At 49.8% G+C, this 25,358-nt stretch overlaps 1 protein-coding gene across 6 annotated transcripts; it reads left to right on the forward strand.

Annotated features, from left to right (window-relative positions):
- Nucleotides 1–8,672: 8,672 nt before the first annotated feature.
- Nucleotides 8,673–23,783, forward strand: DIRAS3 (DIRAS family GTPase 3). Of its 6 annotated transcripts, none has more exons than XR_015699063.1 (5): nt 9,895–10,218; nt 15,166–15,310; nt 18,327–18,460; nt 19,474–19,538; nt 23,613–23,783. XR_015699063.1 is itself a non-coding variant. In XM_087733568.1 (3 exons), the coding sequence occupies exon 3, from the start codon at nt 10,526–10,528 to the stop codon at nt 11,120–11,122; it is 597 nt and encodes a 198-aa protein (XP_087589694.1). In that variant the 5' UTR covers nt 8,673–8,724; nt 9,314–9,487; nt 10,442–10,525; the 3' UTR covers nt 11,123–13,944. The 6 variants fall into 6 exon arrangements, 3 of the variants coding, with proteins under 3 accessions (XP_087589694.1, XP_087589696.1, XP_087589693.1); XR_015699062.1 differs by having other exon boundaries at nt 15,122–15,310; nt 23,613–23,779; XR_015699064.1 differs by lacking the exons at nt 9,895–10,218; nt 15,166–15,310 and adding an exon at nt 17,899–18,039.
- The last annotated feature ends 1,575 nt before the right edge of the window (nt 23,784–25,358 follow it).

Here is a 25,358-nt window from a genome sequence, read left to right on the forward strand (position 1 = left end):
GGGTTATCCCTCCTCGCTGATGTGCCAAGCGCTGGGGGATATCAGAGCCCGTGCTCCCCGCTCGGTCACGGGCAGGCTGCAAGTCAGGTGTTTGTTTCTGACTCGGCTGAGCAGACGTGTGATGGCTCCATGCAGTGAATTCCTTGCTGAGACTGTTTAAATATTGTCCTATCCTTTAGCTCTTTCATTATCTCAAGTCAAGGAAAGTTTATATCCCTTATAATAGCAAATATTTGTCTTGTCTTCTGTTTTTTTCCATCCTCGTTTTGTTGTGCTTAAAGCCCTCCAGAGTTTCCAGAGGAAGCGCACTCTTCCAGGTGCAGACAAGGCTCACTCATGAGATGGATGTTATGGCTCAAAAACAGGTAAGCCACTCTGGAACATTTTCTAATAAATATTTTACAGGCTGAACTGCACTGCCAAGTATTGGCATTACTAGGAAGAGACATTCTTTCTGATAAGCAATATGCACCAGTGACACACATCCTCTGGTTTCATAATAATTTATGTAATTCCAGAGGAAAATCCTTTTTCTGCCTTCAGCTGCTGTCTCCTCCCTCTCCACAGGAATCAGTGACATTCAAAGCAATATTAAGAAGATGGCTGTACTGGCCGTGAATATCAAGCTCTATCTCCCACAAGAAAAGGAAAGCCTTGGTGGGCTCCAGAGGAAAAGCAGTAGAAATGGAGCACAGTGAAGAGAAAGCAGGACGAGTGCCCGTCCCCAAGCCTTCGGGTGCCGTGCTCCCTGCTGTACCCCAGGACACTTGGACATCTCCTAGCAAGACCCTGAGGGCCTTTGGGGCTGTTAGTGCTGTGCTGTGCCTCAGTGGTACCCAAAAGTTGGACATGTTAACTTCAGGAGGTCAGAACTGGAGTTTGCAGAACTTCCTCTGTAGTAGTATAGGAAGTAACATACATTGGTTTCTAATTCAGAATTGCCTGAAGAGCTCATGTTCTGGCCCGGTTTCAGCCTGGCTGCTGCTCACTGTTGCGGTCTGGGTAAGGATATGTTGTATGGGAATCCCCATGGGAGCTGAGGGCTGTCAAACCTTAAATGAAGCCTGTTTCTAGGGTGCCCCGTCCGTGCTGAGGAACAGGCACCCCTCACTCATCCTCCCTGCCAGGAGCAAGCGTGGGGGAGGCAGCAGCAGGGGCTGTATGTGTGGGCCTAAAGCAAGGCTCCCCCTCCACCCCAAAAGCATTGACCTGCATGATTTCAGCCAGGTAGCTCCAGGATGAAGTTAAGAGCAGACCCTGAACACTCTCTCCTCTCCAAAGGAAACCGATGAATTTTGGTGGGGTGTCCCCCATGCTTGCTAAGCAACGGGAAAGGGGGATTTACCACCCTAAACGTGGATAGAAAAGCAGTGAGGAGCACTGCCTGGGCTTGGTAACCCAGGAAAGTACGTTCTTGTGCAATCTCTGCAAGTCCCAAGGGAGTCCTGACATAACAGAAACAATCTGTGGCAAAATCACTACCGAAAAGAGATCTGATCATCTTCATCCATCCCTTCTGCAGGTCCCCACCACTGTCCTGCACCAGCTTGCAGCTCCAGACATTCCCCAGGTAGTTTTTCGGGGCAGCAGCAGGAGCAGGCAAAGCAGCACACAGCGCCTCTCCCCTGCTCCCTCTGCGCTCTGCCTTCCAGGGGGGAGGCTCTCGCAAACAGCTGATTTCCTTTTAAAATTTACATTTAAAATTTCTCTGGTTGCTGTCAGCTCCAGCCAAAGCAAATCCTGACCGACAGCAGGGCATTGAGCCAGCATCTCGTGGCCATGTCCCTCCTCGATCAGTCTGTCCTACCCAAGACAGAGGTACTGCACAGGACATGTCTCTCTCCTCTCTACCCTTTCTCCAAGGAGGCTGGAGACCTTCCCACTCTTTTGCCTCTGCTAAGTTGACTCACAGCTTCTTTCCTACTGTACTCCGTGGAGAAGAGTCAGAAATCCTTCCCTGAACACAGGAGGCTGTTGGCTTTTCATCTCGCCTTACTTATCAAACAAATAACTCTTGGAAAGAGCTGCCTTCTAGCTCGTGCTGGTCTGGGCTCGGTTCTGCGCCCAGCTAGGTAGCACGTGGCTGAGCCCTGCTCAGCTGCCTAACGCAGGCAAAACACAGCTGGCAGGCTGGGCTCCGCCGTTGAGAGAAACCTGCCAAAAAAGGGCAAAATCCCAGGCACAACCTCCTAATTGGGTTCAGATGGACAGCGGCTGAGGAATGGTAATCCACCCAAAACCTTAGAAGGCTTGGAAAATGTCTGAAAATGGGATGTCTGCCTTTGAGCAAACATGGCTAGCTGAGATAGCGAATAAGCTACTAAATACTAGTTAGCATTTCATTGTGGCTAATAAATACCTCATAAACACCAGAAATTATGTTTTATAAATCACCTCTGGAAATCCCCATTGTGGATAGGATTCAGGCAAAATGAATGACTTGCAGGTTATTAGGCTGAGTAAGTCATCCTGCCTGGAGAGACAAGAACCGTAAAAGCAGCCACATGAGGGACAAGAATTGTTTTCCAGCAAAGGGAAGGTGAGAGGTGATTAAATTCTCCCCTGAGCCACTTGCAGCAGACAGAGAAAGGCATGTGGGATTCTGTGCCTGCTACCGACAGCCACTTGTGGGTTTGCCAGCACTCAAAACCACAGCAAAGGCGGGTGAGAAATGGAAACTCTTTCAAGTGGACACAAGCAGCGCCTGGATTAAAAAGGGCTTTTGTGGCAACTTTTGTCATGGTCTAGCCATGTTTTCATCTGGGCTGATGCTTGCAGGCACTCGTGCCATAGCCCAAAGGACTCAGGGAAGTGAAGCCTTTGCACAGGGCAAGTCTCCACTCTTGGAGAGAAATCTTTTCATTTCCCCAAATAAATCCCTGCGGGAGAGTAAATACACAGGACACTTTCACCGCCAAACGCATGTAGTCAGAACAGCCCAGGCACCATTATAGCACCCTGTGGATTTAGGAATCCCTAAGGACACAGTCCTGGAAAGCTGGATAAGCTGCAATGCCCTGACTTCACAGGCTTGTGCAGGTTTGGGCACAAGCACTAGATCTGGGTCTTGCTTAAATGGTTTTAATGGAAAACTACATGCAAAGAGTAGCAAACACAGGTTCGAGCCATTGGCTGCCCAAGAGAAGGAGCACCTTCAGCTTGCCAAAGCATGGTGGATCCTGCACTGGGGTTGGGAACGTGAGGGAGGGATTCAGGAACCAGCGCTATGGCTGCTCCAAAAATCAGATGGCAAATGTGGTCAGCTCGGGAGTCAGCAGTTCCCAGCAAGGACCTCAGGAACAGCTTTTGTGTTGCAGCAGGTGGAAACATGGACTTTAAAGAGAGAATATTTGAGAGGAGGTGGGGAGAGTCAGGAGAGAAATGGGCACGAGTCAGCCGATGGTGCCAGATACCTTGAAGTGGGATGTTTTGGGATTACATTGGGATTTTAAAACTAAGATGTTTCAGGATTGCAGAGGCCTTAAAAAAGCAAAGCGAAAAGGTGTGCTGAATGAAAGCCTGTAGAAAATTGCTGCTGACATGACCAGACAGATCTCCACGAGTTCCTATGCAGTGATACCTGCACAGGAGCACACTGCTGCCAGCACGCCTGGGCCTCCGGGCATGCATGTCGTGCATCGCTGAGCAGGACCACGCCTGTCCTCTGCACTTCTTCTGGGCACCTTGCCACCACAGCAATGTCCCTCCTGACGTTTCAGTACGTCAGGCATTTGGTTTTGCTCATAGTCTAACACATGTAACCTTATGTGGTTACCCAGCGGGCACCTTGTATTTACACCTATGGAACTGAGCACAGGTTTATTGAGATGACTAATTAACAACAGGAGAAAATCTCCTGAATAGCATCAGCTCTCCACATAGTTATGATTCAACAGCTGTGATTACAGCATTAATGATTCTCTAATGTTATAGAAGTACAGTTTATTAGAACTAACGTCCATCCCTTTGTATTAAGCATGAAGCAATGTTGATTAGTGTACTGTTAGAGATCTGTTTTATTCCCCTATTTTAATTTTCCTCATTATTATTATTATTATTATTATTATTATATCATTATTTCAGACAGGAACTTTCAAAGTAGCTCAGTGCAACTGGGTGCCTTACTGGCTTTAGAGGCTTTTTTTTTGAAGGTCTCAGTTATAGTTCCCCTCACTTTTGGATGGCTTTTGATCCAAGTTCTACCCTGGGTGTTTCTGAGTACCTTGCAAAACTTGGGTGTTCTGCTTATATGTTGTGCACCTGAGCTGAGAATCAGCCCTAATCTTTATCAGCAGCTGACTTGGAGATATCTTGCTTCTGCATCTAAAACAGCTGGCCCAGTAGTTGAGCATCTGCTTTCATTTTCCCCTAGTAAATAATGCAGTAAATGATGACAGGACTTGACAGGACCTCATGTTAAGACTGAAGCTCCTTGAGAAAATCCTCTGGGCTTTTTGTGTTGGACAAAAAGTCCAGAGCAGTATGAAATAGGTCTAAAGACCTTTTTTTTTTTTTCAGACTGGGATAGGAGGCAGGCATTGCAAGGCTGCTCAGTAAGGATAGAAGTGGATTCAAGATGGATGGGAGAATACCATGGAGTTGGTGAGGCAGCAAGTATCAGAGAAATAAGAAATGATAACCTGGGAAATCACAAATGGTTTTGGAAGAATAAGCTTGGGGAAGGACTGAGAAATCTTCCTTCACAAGTGCTCACTAACACTTAGGCGCTGCTGTACCTCCCAAAGTGAGATTTGGCTACAGACAGAAATTGCTTAAGTGCTTAACTAAGAGACAGAAACACAAATAGGAATGATAGCGCTGCAGTAGCCCTCCGCATGGCAGATGCAGGCTTGGTAACAGATGCAACAATACTGGGAGTGGGCCAGCCAGGAATTTTTCTATCAAAGTATCCACGTGCAGTGGGAAAGAACTGGGGCCACCAGAGGTCAGGATGTGAACGGGTTGTATGTAATCCAGATACGACCCCAAGCATAAGGGGTTCATGAGATGCATTAACTTTTAGTAGGCTAAATATATACAGCAGGAAGACAAGAGATGTGACAGCAGGAAGATGTGGAAGCACAATGAGGGCAAACAGGGCAGGAGAGACAGGCAGGAAAGCTTCTCAATGCCACCAGGACCCTTTCATTGTTTTTTTTCCTCAAAGAAAGGAGAGTACCCAGAAAGGGAAGCGTTGCCTCTTCAGCCATCAGAAATTTGCCTGCTAATACATGAGCAGCAGTCTCAGAGCCTGACACAAGGATATGCCTGTGCCAATGGATTCTGGACTTACCAAATACTACCCTGATGGTGATCTGGGATAGCACAGCCCTGCTGTGGGTGGCTAATTAGCAGCAGTACCAATGCATCTCTGTCTTATCTGCAGATGCTCAGTTGTTATTCCTTAGTTTCTCAGCAGCACCTGAGCCATGGGGGGATTGCAGCTGCTGCTGCGCTGACAGGGAAGGGTGTCACAGCGCTAACCACCTCCTCATGTAAAACCAGTTTGGTTCCTGGCGCAGATCTGCTCTTCCCGAGTCACTGCTCAGAACAAAGACGGGCACACGTCCAATAACGCAGGCACTGGTGTGGGCAAAAACTTCCTCCAGCATCAGAAAGAATGAAAACTATTCACAGGACTCAAGTAAAGGGCGAGCTCCTGTTAAACATGTGGCCACACTCACACCAACACATTTCTCCACAAGAAGCAGTGGTGTGTGCCCTGCCCGGCTTCCCTCGGATGTGGGAACCTGCCTTTCCTCTGCAGCACAGCCTTTTTAGCATGCCTTCAGATGGGGACTAGGTACCAAAATTAAACCCACCCATAGTTTCTGAATGGTGTGATACCTTTCTGTTTCTGCCCAGCATTTGGCTGATGGGAAAGGACCCAACCAGACCCTGGTGCCAGCTGAGCAGCTGCAGAAATGGTTTCAAGCAGGGAACTGGACCATTTTCTCCCTGAAAGGTCTGTTGCTTGATCCTGTACTGTTCCCGAGTGAACAACTACAACTGCTGCCTTAACACCCAATAATTTTCGTGCGGGGTGGTGCAAGGGCTGGTGCGGGCTGTGCCCTGCAGGAAGGGGAGGTGTTAGCTCCGGGAAACACTCAAGTGCTTTGCAGCGTGTTGGTATCAAGATCCAAGCTCCTGCCAGCTGCCCTCCCTCATGCTGAGGAAGAGGTTGCAGAGTCTGCTGCTGGCTATCCACTTAGCCAGGTCCAAGGCTTTATTTTAAGGCCAGAGCCTCAACTGGCAGAAGTCTATTGCCTATAGGGAACACGGGAATAAACTACTACGGTAAAGTAGGGGAGGGTTTCTGGGGAGAGGCAAAATGGTAGGATATTGCCTTAAAGAGGCTTTTGCACAGCCAGTTGGCCCTGAGCAAAATCAACCTGTTCACAAATCCCAGCAAAAGCAATTTTGCCTGGTTTGCTCCCAGTGACATGGCCAAAGCTGGGGTCGGTGGGTCAGATGTGTTGGACACTTGCAGAAGCGGGATTTTGAGACAGGGAAAAACTAATTTTAGCAATGGAAATTGTGCTTTTGTCAACATTTTTTCCTTTTTGGGTGCACTCCCTCTGTTCCAGGATTCATCTGAGACCACCTAGAAGCATATTGCTCTCCAGCTCCTGCACCAGAGCAAGCAGGAGATTTACAGAGCTTTTAACTTGCCAGGCACCTGCAATTGCATTCCCAAGGTCATCCTCTGCCGTGGAGGTCTTCCCTCCCTCTCCCACCGCGCCGTGCACAGTATGCCCTACGGCTGCCTGCCCTCCGAAGGCAACCCTGGCATTGGAGAGGCTGCAGGGAAGCCGGGAGCCTCGGGGGGAGACTGCTGGGGAGCAGCCAAGGGATTAAGCCTTGGACTTTCAATAATGCCATTCTCCTTTGGTCTGCGTGGGGAACGGCACAGCTCCTTGCCTACGTCCCTGCCGGGGGAACCAGGCTCCCACTGCTGCCAAATTGTTCTTTGTAATTATTCTGCAACTTGCCTCAGTATTTAGGCTACATGTGTCTTTCCTCTTTCAGTTACTTCATTAATTTCATGACTCTGTAAGTCATCAGCAGGATTCAAATCCAGGCTACCTTAACCTCTTCCACTTGGGTTTTACGGCTACTCCCAGCTGCTCTGGATCAGTTAGTGTCAACATGGCAGAGAAACATCCCACCAGGGAGTGATCCTTCTCTTCCCAGGCTCCAAGCTTTCTAGGAAGGGCTGTGACAAATGCCCCCAAAGAGATTTAACTCTTCGGCTTACAGACCTGAGCGTGCCCCCGCCAGAAGCTTGCATACTCATCCCAGACTGCAAGCAGCAGCATTGCCCTTCTGTGACGAGGATGTAATTAGGGCTTTTGAAACCAAGGGTTATTAAGCATCATGTGCTGGGATAAGCAATTATTTCTTGGAGAGTTTAGCCTCTGAAAGAGACAGTCGCTGCCAATCTGCATGGGGAGCACAGGAGGAGCAGGGGACCGGAGCGGGCAAGCTTGCTGTCCAAAACATGCCACCAAAGGGCCAGGCAGAAACGTGTGTGGTTGGGGTGGATGTGAGGCCAGGGCAAGGCAGGTGGTCTGCAGGAGAAGCTGAGGAGAACCGCGTTCCTGTAGACTTTCAGAAGTATTTTATTTGCCCCTTTTAGAGCTGTTATTCCCCAAACCAGGCCCTGTGGCCCACAGAACCAGGGAAAACACCTATGGCACCGTCTTTAACCATGTTTTCAGTTACAGCTTCTGTGAGGGGGAAAGAGTTTTGGACCATCCCCTCCTGAGGTCGGCAGCACAGGGAGGTCCTCAGGCAGGTGTACCAGCCCCTTCAGCTGTAGAGTTTGTCCTGCTGTAGTTTAACTGTAACAACAACAATAAAAGAGTGAAGCTTTGCAAAAGCGTTTCTTAAACACAGCCATCTTGGGCAGCACGAGAGTTACAGACAAGACAGCCAGACCCTGAAGACACCCCTTGGCCAAGGGTACCCCCATTTTCAAGTCTCACAGTCGGAGCTGAGCGCTTAACAGGGACGTTTGTCCCCCTTGCTCTGTTCCTGCTGAATGTGCCAGCAGCAGAGCACCACAAATGCCCTTTAGTCACGTTTTAAAATTGGCATATTCCTCGTTTCCCAGCCCTGGCTGCAGCTTTCCCAGGGCCTGTCCTTGCCCGCACGTGCCGGCTGGGGACCATCCTCTCCCCCCGAAGCCGTTCAGCTCCATGCTGACAACTCCTCGACAGTCGCCCAGGGACCCACGGCTTTTTGCAGACTTCCAGATGGGAAGCTCTAGTCCAAGCCTGAGGTTGCGCTCATAGAAAAAAAAAAAACATTCTAGAGAAAAAAAAAAAAAGAGCAGAATTCTCATCCAGGCAATGCAGCACCCCCCTCCCAGTCACAGTCAGACACAGGGATGGTTTTAATTGTTGCGGTGGGACATGTTGCTGTTAGTACAAGCCGAGACTGGCATCCTCAGGAATCAGGGCTAAGCAAATCGTGCCTGTCAACATGACAAATGTTGAACCTCTGCTCCAAGGCCCTCCAGCCCTCCCGCTCTCTGCGGCCGGGAGCTGGGGAGGAGAGCTGACCCCTGCCAGTGTGCCCAGCAAAGGCAGACGAGCACTGCGGTGCTCCTGTGGTGGTTTGGAGTCGCCAGCTGGCCAATTAAGATGTCCATATTAACCTGCTAATGGGCCAGGCCTAGTCCCTGGGGTGGAGGCTGGTGTGGCCCTTCTCTGGGTGCAGGTGGGTGGCTCTGGAGAAGCGGCTTTGGGGTCTGCCAGGAGCCTGACTTCTTGCCGGCTTCTGACTGGGGGTGGCTGCCCTGAGCTCCGGGGTCGTCGGTGCTGAGCTCCCTCCATGGGGGCCGGCAGCCATTTTGCGGCGTGGGGTAGGGCCTGGGCTGCGCCTCAGCGGGGCTCCGCGGCCGGGAAGGCCCTGCCGGGGGGACGGCGGGGCCGCGGAAGGGGCTGCGCCCGGCCGCCTCCCGCTGCGGGGCTGTGAGGCGGGAGCCGAGCGCGGGGCGCCCTCTCCCGCCCGCCATGGCGGCGGCGGCCAGGGAGGCGGCTCGGGCGGAGCGGGGCGAGGAGGCGCCGAGGCGGGACGGGAGCTGAGGGCGGCGGGAGCGGCCGCTGTGGGCCCGGCTCGGCCCGGGCCGTTTTGGAGGCGTAGCAGGGGGGACACGGGCGCCTCCTGTCAGGCACCGGGCTCTCCGGACTGCTGATCCGGTCTGCCTTAGGAGAGGGTGTGTGGAGAGACGGTGTTTTGGGGGAATTTCTCATAAATGAGGAGAAATACAACTGTGATTGTGAAATACCGCTCTTTTATTTGCCAGTGTGATGGAGCCGAATCAAAGTAGCGGACCTTAGCGGCCATAGCCCGGACGGTTGGGCGGCTTCTCTGGGGGCGGGCTGCAGGAGTACCTCAGGGCATCCCCGCCGCTTTTCATGGCAGCGGGGGCGGACGGCTGACCGGGATTTTACGTGTTGAAGCCAAACCAGCGCTGAGTGTGAGCGGGGGGCGTGCAGGCCGGGGGACTGCCGGCAAGGCCTGCCCGCGCCCGGGGTGCGGGAGGCCGCGGGCCGTGCTGGGGGGTGAGGGAGGGGAAGAGACTCGCGTTTGTGCATGGAGTGAGAGGGACGCAGCACCAAGACCTGGCTCCAGCAGCTGTAACCGCCAGCCTCAGGCGGTTGTGCTGATTGTCTGTTTATTTTTATGGGGCTTTGGAGGGGCAGGTTGGATTTTAGGGTGCTTTTGAGGCACAGGGGCAGGCAGGTCCCCTGCCCGGAGGGCGCGGCGGGGCAGCCCCGCAGGGCCGCGGGCGCGGTGTGCCGCCCGGCCGCTTGCGCGGCGCCCTGGCCGGGGAGGCGGCGCAGCCCGCGGCGGGAGCTGCCATCCCTCGTCAGGGGCGCCGCAGCGCCCGGCGCTCCCAGCCCGGCAGCTCCCGCCGCTTTCGGGGGCACGCAGGCAGAGGGGTGGATGGAGCACATAGGAGGGGAGAGAGAGCCAGCGGCCCTGGGGCGCTGCCTGCCCGCCGGTGCCGATCGGGAGCGGGGGAGCTCCTCACAGGCCGGGTGGAGGAGGAGGAGGAGGGAGGCGGCGGCAGGGGCAGGCACAGGCACGGAGCCGAGCCGAGCCTCCCCGCAGCGCCGGGGCTCCGGCCGGAGCTGGCAGAGCTTCCCCGCTGCTGGTAGGCGATTTTAGTCTCGTTTCGCTGGACGGTGGAGCTGATGGCTACAGGTGAACGCGTTTTCACTTCTCGTAACGCCGAGTGGGCATGGGATGGATGCCTGGGGGGATAGTGGTTTATTTCTCTTTAACCTAAGAAAAAAGGATGGGAGGGGAGTGACTTGTTTAATTGCTTATTTCAATAACGTACTGTAAAATTACCGAGATGGTGTGAACGATTTCTTTCTCTCCCCCTGCTCCTCTCTTTCCCTTTTGCCCCCTCCCCTCTCCGCAGGCCACCTCTGTAACGGGGTGTGTAAACTTGAAGAACTCGGGCTTTTTCAGTTAAAATCTTCACTTGTATCGCAGCACAGCAAACATGCCTGAACAAAGCAATGATTACAGGGTGGTTGTGTTTGGAGCAGCAGGGGTTGGCAAAAGCTCCTTGGTCCTTCGTTTTGTAAGGGGAACTTTCAGGGAAACCTATATCCCCACAATTGAAGATACGTACCGGCAGGTAATCAGCTGTGACAAGAGCATCTGCACCCTTCAGATTACAGACACCACGGGAAGCCATCAGTTCCCTGCTATGCAGAGGCTGTCCATATCCAAAGGGCATGCTTTCATCTTGGTGTACTCTGTCACCAGCAGGCAGTCCATGGAAGATCTTCAGCCCATCTTTGAACAGATTTGTCAGATTAAAGGGGACATCCAAAAAATCCCAATAATGTTGGTGGGTAACAAAAGTGATGAGACCCAGAGGGAGCTGGATGCCAGCGAGGGGCAAGCGTTAGCCAGCAAATGGAAGTGCTCCTTTATGGAGACATCGGCCAAAATGAACTACAATGTGCAGGAGCTCTTCCAGGAGCTCCTGAATCTGGAGAAGAGGAGAACTGTCAGTCTCCAGGTAGATGGAAAGAAATCCAAGCAGCAGAAAAAGAAAGATAAACTGCAAGGCAAGTGCTCTGTTATGTGATTGACTTTGGCTGGACTCGCACCACTGCATGGTGTAATCGGAGCATGGGCTCCCACAGAAAATATATTTCTGCGGGAGGTTTCAGATGAATCCATGCCTTATAGGGCTATTGCTTTTCTCTGAAGTCTGTGCTGGATTATTTAATGTGTTGGTTTTAAAGAGGATGGCTTTCTGCATGTGTATTTTTTTAAATAATAAATATTCAATGTTAGCAATTACATGTGACTAGAAGTTTTTAATGCAAGAAGGTTCAGAAGATAATGTCAGCCAGAAACAAACGTCTCTATTCCTGTAGGTACATGCTAGTTTTTAAGTATTTCCAGCCTATTAGCTTGAAAGAAATCACGGTACCTATAATGCATATACTTCAAAAATCGTTTTCAGGAATCTGTTGACCAGCGCAAGTCTTTAACAAAGCTAGGTGTTTGCACTGCAAATGAACGTATATGTGGCTCCAGATGCTTACATTTCTGGCAGACAGACTGGCTTGTCTACCCAAGACGCATTTTTTTTTTTTCCCGTGGTAAAAGTTAGGTTTTCCTGTGTGCTATGCAATTCCTGAAACTTCTGCAGTTCTGTGAGTGATTAAAGCTATATCTGCATATTATCAGGCTGTCTGCTTTTTTCCCCCCTTTGCTCTGACTTCCCCTGTTTGCTGAGGTAGGAGGTTCCATGTGCTCTGGCTCCAAATCCAGGGGTGACTCCTGGCCTCCTTAAGCAGCAGCTGCCTCCTCCGTGAAGGTTGTTAAGTACCAGTTGACGTAGTGGTTGGGTATCCTGGCAATTTGCCTTTCCTTTCTCAACTGTCAGTCTGGTTTTGCATGTGGTGGAAGCTACTTTTGCAGCCTTCCTGGAGTTCCCTTAAATTTCCTCCCTCCCCCTCCCCCCCCCCTTATTTCATCCAAGTTACCCAGGTTTTAGTTGAGGCTTATGACAAGTCAGTTCAGGTAACACTGCTTCAGGAAGAAACATCTACACCTGGAAGCTGCATGTTTAAAGCAAACTCCTTGCCGACGGAAACTTTTAGCAGACACTTCCCACAAATCACAGGACTGGAGACAGGGGCTTAATCTATCTCTTGTCTTTCCCCCTCCCTGGCTTTTTTTTTCCTGGCTATCGCTAACAAGAGACAAGCATGATAAGCCTCATCTGCAATGCATGGTTGAGCGTTTTCAAGAAAATAAGTGCAAGTATTTGCTGTCAGCCTATGCCGTAGATCTCCTACTTTGTGTATGTATTAGTCCAAGCAGAAAACTGTAAGGATTTCAGTATTGCACTGTAGATTAGATTTTTACACAGCAACATAGTCTTGACACAAGAGGCATGGGAGAGAGGAGTCACTTCTTTTTATACCACTTTACTAGTGAAATGATTTTATTGTAGAAGATGAACAAAATATGGAACAGGGCATGCTGCAAAGTACGTACCCTTTCTTAGTTTGCAAGTAATGTCTATTAATAACTGCTGGTTTTCTGTGTAAGATGCTAGAGAAGGGCCTGTTCTCAGCCATCGTTTGTTCATGTGTTGCAGACTAATACACAAAGCCATGAGGTTTGTATCTGTGTTAATATCTCACATATTTGAACAACTCTTACAATCTATGCTGGCTCCTTGATGCTCCATTATCTCCTATGTCTGTCCGTGAGCTGCTTCTCTATCTCCTCAGGCTGTTCCTGCACAAACATAAGGGGTCAGTTGGCTTGGTGTGTGCCAGGGGCGTTTGCCCCAGTTACAGCTGAAGCCCTCAGGCCATTTGATTCAGCAGAAAATCTTACTCATTATGATTTCAGAAACCCAAGCAAGTTCTGCATGAGCATTCAGTGCCGACCGCAATGTTATCCTTACTTGCCGAAATAAAGCGTGGATTTGCCAAGCTGATAAAAAGGCTCTACACCTGAGTTTTCTTATTGGAGATGACATCCTGCAGGTCCCGTGAGCATCCTGTGCTGGACCGGTGGTGCTGGCTGGTGTAGTCCTCTGTGCCACTGCTGTGTGTAACCTTCACCACTTCTGTTGCAGTCAGGGGTGAGTCAGGCTGAAGGGCGGCTGAAGAAGCAGCCATAATGGCTTTGCTTGAAAATAACTCTTGCTTTTTCCTCTCTAACTTTGTGCATGGATTTTGATCTCCCTGTTCTTTCATTTCCAAGCAGTTATGCAGTGCTTCTCTGTGGGTCGTTTTTAGCATCTAGCAATTATTATTGCAAAGACTATTTCAGTTCCATTCCAGCCTTTAAACCCCCTATAAGACATTTTATATTTAAGTCTTCAAAATGTCATGAGACCTAATAACGTCTCTGCAACTCCCACTGCCTTCATGGAGATGCCTGTGCAAAGGCAGGGCAGCGTGTATCTGTGATTATTCACGCAGCCGAGGTGTTCTGTAATGTATCATTATCACTGCGGTGTTTCCCCTGTACGTGGTATGGAGATCGCAGAGGACCAGAGTCCGGCAGGGCACAAGGCACAACTAACGTGAACGAAACGGGCTCAATCCCTCCTGCACCTGACAGAATCGCTGGCAGATCCCCCAAGCTGCCTTTGGTGGCTATGAGAGGAGGTCCCACGGGACTGCGTGGGTGATGGAGGTGCTCGGGAGCTCCTGGCGATGCAGGATGGTGCTGTGGGGGCACCAGCACCCCGAGTCCCAGAGTAGCAGCCTAGAGCTGACTGGCAACAAGTGACGCCTGGTGTGGGCTGCCTTTCATGCTGTGTAAATCGTCTGTGTTTTGTGTGTGCTAGATCAATTGTATTGTAAATTAAAACTGTATTAATAAATAAATTGTATAATTATATTTGTTTCCATATAAACTGAACTAGTCTGATTTTTGTGTGTGTGTAATCTATCATTCTTATAAGAAAGGATATTTATTTTAATTGAACTGATGCCTGTCAAGATGTTGGCTATTAAAAGCTCTGTACAAATCTAAATTAAAGGGCAATATCTTCACAGTCTTCCAGGGAGCTATGTAGACAATGACTATAGTTAGTAACAGAGTGAAAAATACCATATTGCTTGGGGATGCTCATTAATCGTTATGAAACAGTGGCCACGTTCCACTTGTAAATGAATGTTACTTCATAAACCTTGTATTTGGCCCTGGATCTGGTGCGTTTGTGTGTGCTGGGACAGCTGGTGGCCTCGTTCTTCTCGTGCTCTGATAACCAGTAATCTTGGGCTAACGTTGCTATTCTGGAGTAAGCTGTGGAATTCTGGAGCGTAGCTGTAGCCTTATGGCCCTGAGACTAACTGGAGAAGAGCTGAAGATCCACCGATTTTAGGGACTGATGGATAAGTTTTTGCTAAAACTGTACTTGAAGTAATATGTGCCTCTTACAGACAGCATTTGAGGAGTTTATTGTGCACGTTCAAGTTTTGTTTCTCACGTAGGAGCATTTTGCTGAATTAACAGAATAATGATTTTTCTTTAAGGATTAAAGTGTTTTGTAGTGTAAGGAGTATATGTTAGACATAAATGCTTTATCCTTTTTCGAATAAGTGCAGTTTAAAAAAGTGAACAGATCTGGTTGTTTAAAAAAAAAAAAAAGGCAAAAGATACTCTGATGAAAGACGTTTCAGGTAAAATCCTTTGTCTGGAGTAAACAAGCAGTTCTGATCTCCGGTACAGCTCCTGTATTACGTTACAGGCTTTGTCCTTAGCTGCTGTTTGCCAACAGCATGCTTTTTCATGAGGCAGTGACAACATGTTTTTTATGGAGCTATTTATGCATCCTGTGAACTTTTCAGCTTGGAGACATGCCTTGACACGCTGTTCATATCTGGCAAGCAGAACGGTAACTCACTATTTCTCGAGTTGGTTGTTTTCCTCTTTTTTTTTTTTTTAATTTTATTTTTCTCATTCAATCAAACTTTGTTCAATCTCAGAACTCACTGCTTTTCCAAAATGTTCTTCATGAGTTCAGATGCAGCGAGACAAGGTCATGGAAGACGCTGATAGACCTTGTTGAGTTGCTATTAATGTCTCCATAATGTTTTTCCAGGATCACGAGGTGAACACAGTTGACTGTAAAAATTCTCTGTGCAGCGTCTTGAATGAATCATGAGACCTGTCAGTAGCCTGAGTGGCTGGATGAAGGCTGAGGCATTCCAGGCAAAGTCACTGCGTTTACTCGATACCCTCGGTCTCAGGACTCACTGAGGACTGGCGGTTCCTAGCTTTGACCAGCTAGGTACGTATTTACAGCGGCAATTTAACCCTGTCTTTCAGTTTCTTGAGTGGAGCATTAATACAGGTTTTCCTGAGATCTGCATTTCAGAAGCTCAAGCTTGCTTTAAAGCTTGGCTCAAATTTTGCTCTTAAAAATCAATTCCTTGCTTTCTGCTACTGTAGAACTCTTAAGTAATTTTCAGAAGCAGCATTGCAGTACATTTCCAATAACTTATTAAGCAATATTCAGCCTAGAAGGTGTCAAATCAGAAGTGTTTTAATGGACAAAGATAATAGCACTGCAGGCCTTCCGTTTCTTTGCTGGAGGAAAAATATTATAGCACCTTTCATTTTAACTGTTCCAAGGTTTCCTCTCTGCAATCCAGAAATTCAGACATTTCTCAATTAGTAATACTTATTATTTCCATGCAATGCTTGTCAACTGGCTTAAGGCAGCTTTCTTCCTGAGTCTGGCCAACAAAATTAGCGTCAAGACAATACCAGGGAGGAGAATCACTAACAGCTCTTCTGCGACTTGCAAGAGAAAAATGTGAGCAGTAGCTGGAGTGTCCACCCACACATGTATTTTAAAAACAAGCAGACAGAATATTGCAATATTTTAATTTCTCTTCCCAGAGCAAAGCAGGCACATGATTAATGTAACAAACAGCTCTGAATAATAAGCGATATTGCTTTATATGCGTGGTCCGTAGCTACAAGGTACTTGGCGCACTCTAGAAGAGTAAAAGCACATCTTAATCATCGTCTGCCATCTTCTGCAGTTTCTGTGGTGTAAATTAAGTACATCAAAAGCATCTAAGAGCTAATGAAAATGCTGAAGACTGCTTAAAACTAATTGCAGCATAGCAGCCTCCTAGTTAATGGATGCTAGGCTGGCACTGCTACACCCGATTGTTTCCTTTTTCCCCACTTTTGAACATACATCTAATAATGCAAAAGAACAGAAGCAGAGAAAGGAGGGAAAGACCCAAGTGCCAGCACCGCCTTGGCATGGTCGCTTTCCTTCTGCTCAAGGTCGCGATGTCCCACGGTGGCAGAGCTGAGCCTCGCTGGCACGGCTGGGCGCCTGGTGCAGCAGCAGCAAGCACGGGGTCTGGCTTGGTCTGCTTCATCCAGTCCGATTTGCTGCTGTCTATTCTTTTCAGATATTTAGCAAGTCTAAACTGCAAGTCTTAACTGCTCCTGCAACCCTCCTGTTGCCCCTTGGTCCTTAGCTGAGTGGAAAAGGTGGGCGTGGGGGAGCCACCATGGCCCATCGCTCCTCGGCAGCCAGTGCTCAGGACTTGCTCCTTGACTTGAGGAGATGGCAAATGCAGTTGATTTGCTGGAAGATAGCTTCTCTGTGAACCCTCCCATGAGCTCTGCTGACAAGGATAAATGGTATGGGACTACGGGTCTCTTCCCGCTGCCACAGGAAACTGAGACCTGGAAGCAGTGGCCTGGCATACAGCAGGTATCATTGACAGTGCTTGTAGGGACAGGCAAAGCCCGTGTGTCCTGAGCTGTGCCTACAGAGTCAGCTGCAGGAGAAGGCTGGATTTTTCTCAAGCAGTTCAGGGTCAATTCTGTGTGTGTATTTATTTAGCTCTGGTAAATGCAATGATCTGTATCTGTTGGAGACTGATTCCTATTTAACTCTGGTGAAAATCAAGCACTTGCGCAAGTGCTGGCAAAGAGTCAGAAGCTGAAACCAACCAAAACTCACTTCTTGCGCACAGTTTTCCCCAGAAGCGCTGAAGTGACTTAGGTGCCCAGTCCCTTTGGCTCTAGGAGGTCGAAGGCACTGCGCAGCCTGCATAGTTTGCCAGCGTAGCACTCGTACCGTCCTTAACACACAGAATTAATTCAGCCTGCTCCCCTGGACCAAATGGCCAGCAGGTCTGCAGCTTGTCTGTTTGAGCTACTTCTTAAGACAGCAGCTGTGCATCTAGACAAATCAATGAATGAAAACTTGATCCTCCAAGAGCAGCTGTAGGCAGAGGTAACCTCACTGATGGTGTTAGTAAATACAGTGCTAACTCCAGAGCAAAGTACATGTGTTTCCCAGTTGGAAACTGTCTCCTCCTGGAAGGTATTTGATCTATTTTTAATGACTGCAATTTAAAACATGTTACTGATAATGATATATTATTAACAGACCCATGACAAGACCCTTGCATCTCACCAGCTGAGACCATGATGTCTCCTCCAGCTACAAGGAGATGGTTTTCATACACTTGTGAATGCTGCCCTAGTGCTAAAACATCTGGGCAGCACAGAAGTAAAAGCCTTGCATCTTCAGCGTCAGCAAGTGTCTTGTTGTTTCACCTCTGCTTTTCGGGAAGGGCACTTCTGAGGTGACAGCTGTTTGTACCCAGAGGTGAGACTAAAATAAAACACATCAACATCACAACAATAGCCAAGGCTGAGCAACCCGAGTGTGCAGCAGCGCTCCGAGTTACCCAGGAGAGGCATGGACGCTGGGTTTGCAGTTTGTCAACCAGAAATACGCAGAATCTGGCAAACATCAATGTTCACTGCTCAGCAAAGCCTTTGGGGGAGCTTTACCCAGCCTGTGCCTCCTGGGGCTGAGTCTGCAGCAGTGCAGGAGTGGGCTGTCGGTGCCCACAAGTACCTCCTGCAGCCCCTCTTACATGAGAGAGGAGGGTAGGACGTGTTCAGGATATGCTGCAGTGTGACACAGCACCGTGGCACAATCACATCCTTGACACCAAGAGACAGCGCAGCCAGGTAAGGAGAGCTGGCCTGCAGAAATCAAAATCTTTTTCTCCCAGTGGAGAACAGAAAAAGTTGCTCCTTTTTCCCAGAATGACAGCATGGGCAAGGATGTAACATGTATCTTGATAGAGACTCTCCTTTTAAAAATGCATCCTGTTTTTCCACCCAGATGAAGGTAAGAGGAAATCAGTCATATCTGACAGATTTATTCTGCCTAATTCTACTGGGTTTTTTTCAGGGATCAGTATCTGAAAAGCTTATGCACGTACGCTGTATTGTGCCCCTGTTTCTGTTACAAGGTTTCTGTTGCCCGCAAAGAAGGGATGGTTGAACGTGCTGCTGTTTGCCGCCAGCGTCCAGGCTGTTCCCGCAGCAGGATCGCCTGCCCCTCTCCCTGAACAGAGAGGGCTGTGCTGGGGTGTCGTGCAGGCAGGTGGGTGAATGCGGGCTGTTCCTTTCCTAACTGGGCTCCCTTCCACTCCCCGAGAGTCCCTGCTCCCACCCCGCCATAGGGCGAGCATCTGACTGGGGTGGGAAGCAGGCAGGGCACCACCCCGAACTCTCCAGCATGGGGAGCAGCAGGGAGCTTTCTTTTTATATCTCAGTGATGCATTTATGCTTTTGAGACTAAAAATATCTAAGGATGGACGTATGAAGACTCTTCTCTCCTCTGTGGTCGTTTCTCCTTTGTTCCTACGTGGTTTTCTCCAATCCCTGCCTCACATTATCTGCCTCAGGCTGCCTGTGGTCTCCCGGCAGATGAGGGACGAGCAGCTCACACCCAGGCAGTGAAAATCCCTCCTTGGAGGGAAAAATCCATCTGTCCGGTGGAGTCCCTGGACCAAGACTGAGGTCTTGTCTGAGGAGGGAGCGATGAAAAGGCTTCTTCAGCCAGCGCTGCCCACATCCTGCTGCTGTTGAGCAGACATCTCTTGGCTGCATTGCTGCTGTCGCTGCTGCTGGCTCGGAGCATCCCAGGCGGGCAGGGGATGGAGCAGACCCTGGCCAGCAGATAAAACCTACCTCTGCAAAATGCTCAGCCCTATCCAGGGCCATATAGGCTTGCTGAAATTAATATGGAGGTGAGGGGTTAACTTGAATAGGCTCCCTCTGCCTCTGAGGAGCAGCACACCAGAGCTGCAAGACATAGGTCTGTCCCCGTGCGGTCCTGACATTTCATTTCTACAAAGTAAAGCCCACAAAAGGAAAGGGGAGGAAAATTAATAAATAAGGGGGTGTTTGTGCTCAAATTGTTTCAGCTATTTCTGCTGTCAGATGCTTTACCAGCTGGACAAGCTGGAACAGGGAGATTGGCTGATTTCTTGATTATCTGGAAAGATTAGCCAGAATGTGGCTCAAAAATGGAAAATATTTCTATTGACTGTAAGAAATTACTCTTTTCCACAGGCATAATTCCAGGTATTGATTTGTTACGTTCTTTTTTAGGTGAAAAAATTGTCTTTACACGCAAGAAAGAGGATGCTGAAGTGTGGCTGGTGTTTGTCCATTATGTGAGTCACACATAACAGAAGGATATTTGGTGTTTAATACTTTTTGCTGCATTCATTACTGCTCAAAACAGCCTTAGCATGGCCCAGGGTGCTGCCTGGCACAGCTCTTCCCAGGGGTGCCCAGCATGGACCCCCCCAGCAGCAGCCGGGGCAGGCTTGTGGTCCCAACTGGATTCGGCCTACAGACACGGACAGGGTGAGAAGCAGCCGGCCCAGAGCCATCTCCATGGTGTGCCCGCCAGTGCTGTGGGTACTGAAATACACCTTTAAAAGAAAGCAGGTTGTGCAATTTGAAATATATTCAGCTATTCTATCAAATTGTGAATGTCTGGGGAAATCTAACAGGCCTGCATTTTCTTTACATGCGATGTTGCAGTTGGAGGATTTCAGTTATATGGAGCATGGGAAGATTGCAGCCCTATCAAGCAATTTTTGGCCACTGCGTGTTTTCAGTCTGCAGTGCGGTGCCAGTTGCTCTTGTAATATGCATGATGTAAAACAGCGTGGTTTTCTTATGGGACAGGGTAATCTATCACATGTGCTCCTTTTGGACAGCCTTTTCCAGGGAAGCCTGGGTCCACCCACCCGGTGATGGGGATTTCAGTAAGATACTCCTTCATTTGTGAAAGAAATACATGATAAATAGTAAGGGAAAATAAGCATAGGGAGGGTTTCAGACCATATTGCCAGGGGCTGGCTCCGCAGGACATGGGTAGGCAAGTAGAGGTAGCAAAGCCAGGGGAGCCTGGGCTCTGTTTTTTTCTCCGACGATACTGTAGCTGGCTGATAGCTCTTGCCCCTTTATCCATTTTCTGCTGCCAGAAGGGCTTGGGGGACCTTTCCAACCCTCTTCCCCGAGCATTGCAGGTGCTGGTGCCCCCTCCCCTGGCTGGCCCTCCCGGCAGGCTGAACCCCTTTTCTGTGCTGGAGCTGGCTGGGAGAGGTGAACAGCAATATTTCTCTCTTGGTCTTTCTCCTTTAGCAGAGTCTATTCAACAAAAGAGCCAGATATTGATTTTTTTTTTTTGGACTCATTAATTCAGGCTTTGCTCTGCAAATGCAAGAAAGCGCAGTGCCGGGGTGGCTGGGACAGAGCTGGCTGGTGGCAGCGTGGGTGTCCCGCAGCTCAGTGTGGCACGGGGACCGTCACGGGAGGGAACGCTGGTTGTTAACGGGGCAGGGGTGGTGACGGGGGAGCAAGGACTGCTCTTGGCCAGGGACCACGGTCACAGGCACAGGCTCTGACCCCTGCAGAGAGGAGCAATGAGGGATGGCTGCCCTGTAAATTACATTGCGCTGTCTGCTGTATCTCCGGTTCTCCTTCCCCGCATGTCTATGTGGAATTTGATTACTCTTCTGCTCTAGAGAAAAGCTTTCTTGACTGCTGGCTGTGCACATCTGTCTGGTTTATTTATAAAGTGCCTTTCTGTAACTATTACTTTGGACTCCATGCCCAGTGAGCTAAACCCACAGGATAGCGGGGACCAACCCCTCCCGAAAGACACGACAACCACCTCCGCCCCCTGCCAGCACCTAACCGGGAGCAAGCACTAGCCTACTCTCAGCTATTTTCAGGATCATTTTTCTGTGCATTTCTGGTTAAGTACAAGCTCAGCAGAGTTACTGAGTCAAAATCCCCGTTCTGCACAAATCCTGAGGAAAAATCACTGTCTTTTGGGTGGTGGTGGGGGACATGATACAATTTTGAGGATTTCTTAGGGAGGGGAAAAAGCTAAGAACTGAGCTTTTCTGCTCTGCCTGCTCTTGCCTGTCTCCTGCCTGCTCCATCCTCCCTGCCAGGAGAAGGGCAATGGTTGGGCCTGGGGGCTCAGCTGCAACGCCTGCCAGCCCACCCAGCCTGGACCGCCCATGCTGACTTCTTTGGACATCTTGCAAAAGAAGTGGGCAATTTACGCAGGGTATTGGTATTTCATTTTTGCTGAGTACTGCTAGCGTGTCCAGCACCTAACTTTGAGGTGCAGGTTGAGGAAAGCATTTTTGGTCGTGGTAGTGTCAGAGCAAGGCACCTGGCTGATGTTTTTCTGACAAAATATGTTTTTGTTACAAAATGATGAATGCTTAAAGTCAAAATGCATCATAAAAAGTGTCAGTTTTAGAACAAACTCCCACTGAATACAGCTTTGGACATGGACACTGTGTGGGTGCACCATACTTGCACCAGGGCCTCAGACCGACCCCACCTCAGTGCAAAGGCAAACTGCTTCTTAGTCCTCGGAGAGACCAGCCCTGCTACTGGCAGCATTTAACTTAGTGTTGGCTTTTGGTCAAATGGATGGAAAAAAATGGCTTTATTTCTCTTTGTGCATCCCTCCCCCTGGGATGACACACTTGACCTTCGGGCACCGCTCATCCAGCACTGCAAATGTGAGGCTAATACTGATTTTCCACAATGCTGTCAGTGGGGCTGCAGGTCCACCCCTTGACTGCAGCCGTGCCCACGGCATCTCCGAGCACCTCAGAAGTTATTAGCCGCTGGCAACCATGCACTACTTTTCATTTCAAGGTCTGCTGCCACTCCATTGTGTGAAACGCTGTGTCTCGTTGCCTGGCAGGAAAGAGGCAACACACTCACCTCTGAAACTGGATTATTCAGGAGCTGCACTCTCACTGCTCTCTGCAACGCTCCTGCCAACAGCAGCTCCACTAATTGCCTTTAAGGAGAGATTTATGCAACCGCTGCTGTTTCTCTTGTTCAGCTGGTTGTGCACCGTGTGTTCCATGTGCGATCATTTTTCAGCCTAAGTGCCCCGAGGCATTGGGAGCATCCTCTGTGGTCACTGCTGCTCGGCATCCCTTAGCACGGGGCTCTGGTGGGCAAGCGCCTGCTCCTGGCAGGGTGCTCGGAGCCTCCTTGGGCCACAAGGAACCACTTCTGGGCAAAAAGGTGGCTGTCCTTTCTAGGGTGGCTGTGTGAGAGACAGGGGGTCCCTGGGAATAGGCTTTGCTGGGTGCCAGCGTTCAGGAGCCCGGTGACGGGCAGGCTCCAGTGCTGTCCCTTTCCCATGGGTGAGGGTGAAGCTCTGCCTTTCCCATAGTGCTGGCCCCACTCCTTTAACCCACTCACACTTGGTTCACTGTGCACTGGAGGGTCATAAGGGCTGGGAGTGATTTGGCTGTTTTTCTCCAGCATCAGAGGTTTCCACAATTCGGCTGGGGAAGACCCCCCAGCTCATTCAGTGAAACCCACCCCACTCACTGGCAGCAGGCAGGGCAGGACGCTGGTGATGCCTGGCTGATGATGCGCTAGAGCTGCAGCATCTTCTCAGTCAGCCCTGGAATGGGCTACAGTGCACCCGAGGCAGAAAGGAGCCGCAGTGTCAAACACGCAGAAGAAATCTGGCTTTGCTTTAGCATGGCCAAAGTACATGCTGAGACCAGATCTTCTCTCTTCCAGGTTTATGTTATTGCAGTATGTCCCTTGGCTGAACTCTAAACCTTGTTACACAGGAAATAATGAGAGTTCAGCAAAGATAAATGATCGTGGTGGACAGGAATACACCCTGGGTACCGCACTGAATCCCACAGGCGTGGGCTGCTGCTAATACCTCACATTTAAAACAATGTTCACATACTTTGCTATGGGTTAAGGGGAGCAAAATAAAAGAATCAAATAACAAAAAAGTTTTTGCAATAGCCTAGGTTGAAATATAGGTGTAAGATGTGTGAAAAGCAAGCTGCAAAACAAACCATTGCTTTGCTTTGTGTCATCTTCCTCGTGCATGTCTATGGTCAGAACAGCAGGTAAGCACGAGGCTAAGACAGGACGGTGGGCTGGGGGTGCCGCACCACTGGCCTGGCTGCAGGGAAGATTTTCACGGTTTTCCTTGAACCAGTTTCAGTCACTGATCTGTGTCGTGTCCTTGGGAAAGTGATTTCGTCTCCCCCTGGTCCTTCTGAATGGACAAAAGATGGGAAGCAGGTAAGGTCTTGAAGCAAAGGCTCTTTAGTAGCATGGGTGCTCTAGTCTTAATACACTCTAATAATAGTAAACATATTTATAGATATATATTTGTGTTTGGAGGAGAAAGGAAAAACTGTGCTTGTATCCTGCAGATCTGAAGAACTCAGTCCTGACTTCAGACAAAGGTGACGCACCCTTTGTTTTAATGTCTGGGACAGAAAAAAAGGAAGGAAAGCCAAGAGATCTCGTGCTGCGTCTTTATCCAGCCCCTGGTGAAAAGGAAAATAAAAGTTGAATAGAGGAAATACAACATTCAGACTCGCTTTAAGTTTTGCGGTCCAGTTGCTCAGAGTCAGAGCGGTGAGGCTGGTCCCATGCATGGCCACTTGGTGCAACTTGCTCTTTTTCTTGGAAGCGTTTAAGAGTGCAGGATGCTGCAGAGGCATGTAGCCCATTGCAGAAATGCAACACTCCTGTATAACCTGGTGTCATGTCAGCTCCATTTGCCTCCCCAGAGGAGCAGGGTGGCTGGAGCCCTGCAGCCGGGGCCTCCACCAGCTTCAGCAGCATTCTTCTGACATACGGTCACTATTTGTTTGGCAGTTGCAAAAATGGTTGCGAATGGCGTATAAAAATGCCTTTTTTGAGAAGAAGTGGAGAAAAAGAAATGAAGCTCATTAATCACCAAAAGAATGGTTGGAACAACAAATCCTATTGTGGCTGGGAGGGGAGGGCGATGCGGGGGCAGCCACTGCTGGGTGATGCTGCTGCAGGGCAGGCATGCGAGGGACGGGGTGAGGGACGAAGGAGCCTTTGTGGGATGCGCCATGAAGGCGCAAGCCCAAGCTGTGGGGCAGCCTGTGCTGGAGGAGAGCCTGCACCAGCATGGGCGCAGAGCAGGCACGGGCTGCAGAGAGCTCCCAGGGCCCTCTTTTGCAGACACAGAGCTGAAGCTGAGCACGACAGGGTTTATCAGTGGAGACTGAGGCAGATCCCATGCTGCCAAACCTTTCTGCACCAGCAAACCCCTCCACCCCAGGCATCCCACTGGCCCAGTCTGGACTCTTCTTGCCCAGGCTCAGGCCCTGGGGCATTTATGAGAATCCCCCATGCTGGAGCCACCCACGCTAATGCACACACATGGCCCCCAGCCTCGCACCCCTGCCCAAACCCCTGGGCACTGCACGCCTCCGCTCCCAGTGCACCCAGCACATGCAACAATGGGCCCAGTGTATGCTCCACTGTGCTTATCGCACATGCCAGTGTGCCTAGTGCATGCTCCAGTGCACCCAGCGTGTGCTCTTGCGCACACAAAACACCCCTCCAGTACAGTGCCCAGTAGGGCCCCCGCTCGCCCGTGGCCCCCAAGGGCTGCATGTGAGCCCTGCATGGCAAACTGGCTGGGGTGAGACAGGAGCCCCAGGCAAAAGCTCCCGCTCGGGTCAGGCAATGGCCCCACGCTGCCCTAGCGGGTCGGGCGCTGCTCGCCCAGGAAGGCACCGGGTAGGTAATTAACCAACAGGCTGGTTAATTAAGTTCACGACTAGAACAGAATTAGTGGGTAGCTGCTTCTTTAGCCCACAAGAGGGCATTGCTTCCCGGCGCCCGGCTGGCTGGTGGTGAAGCTTGGGAAAAGTGTCTTTCTCTTTTTTTAATTAGCAATTGCACGAGGAATTCGTTCTCTTTTGACAGTTTTCCTAAGGGGTTTGTGGGTGATTTTTTTGCACCAGGGCATAATACGTGACAATGTCCTTCTGTGCATCCAACGCTTACTTTATAGTCCTGAAGCGTTACCAGCTATAACGCGCAATAAAAAGGAGCCAAGCAGGATGGCGATATCACCTCCTCTCCTATAAACCCTGGCTGCGGAGACGGGCTGGCAACGTCCATGAAGACCT

The sequence above is a fragment of the Nipponia nippon genome, unplaced genomic scaffold (assembly GCF_047370975.1).
Source record: "Nipponia nippon isolate SJK-2023a ecotype South Korea unplaced genomic scaffold, ASM4737097v1 scaffold_5, whole genome shotgun sequence".
Lineage (NCBI taxonomy): Eukaryota > Metazoa > Chordata > Aves > Pelecaniformes > Threskiornithidae > Nipponia > Nipponia nippon.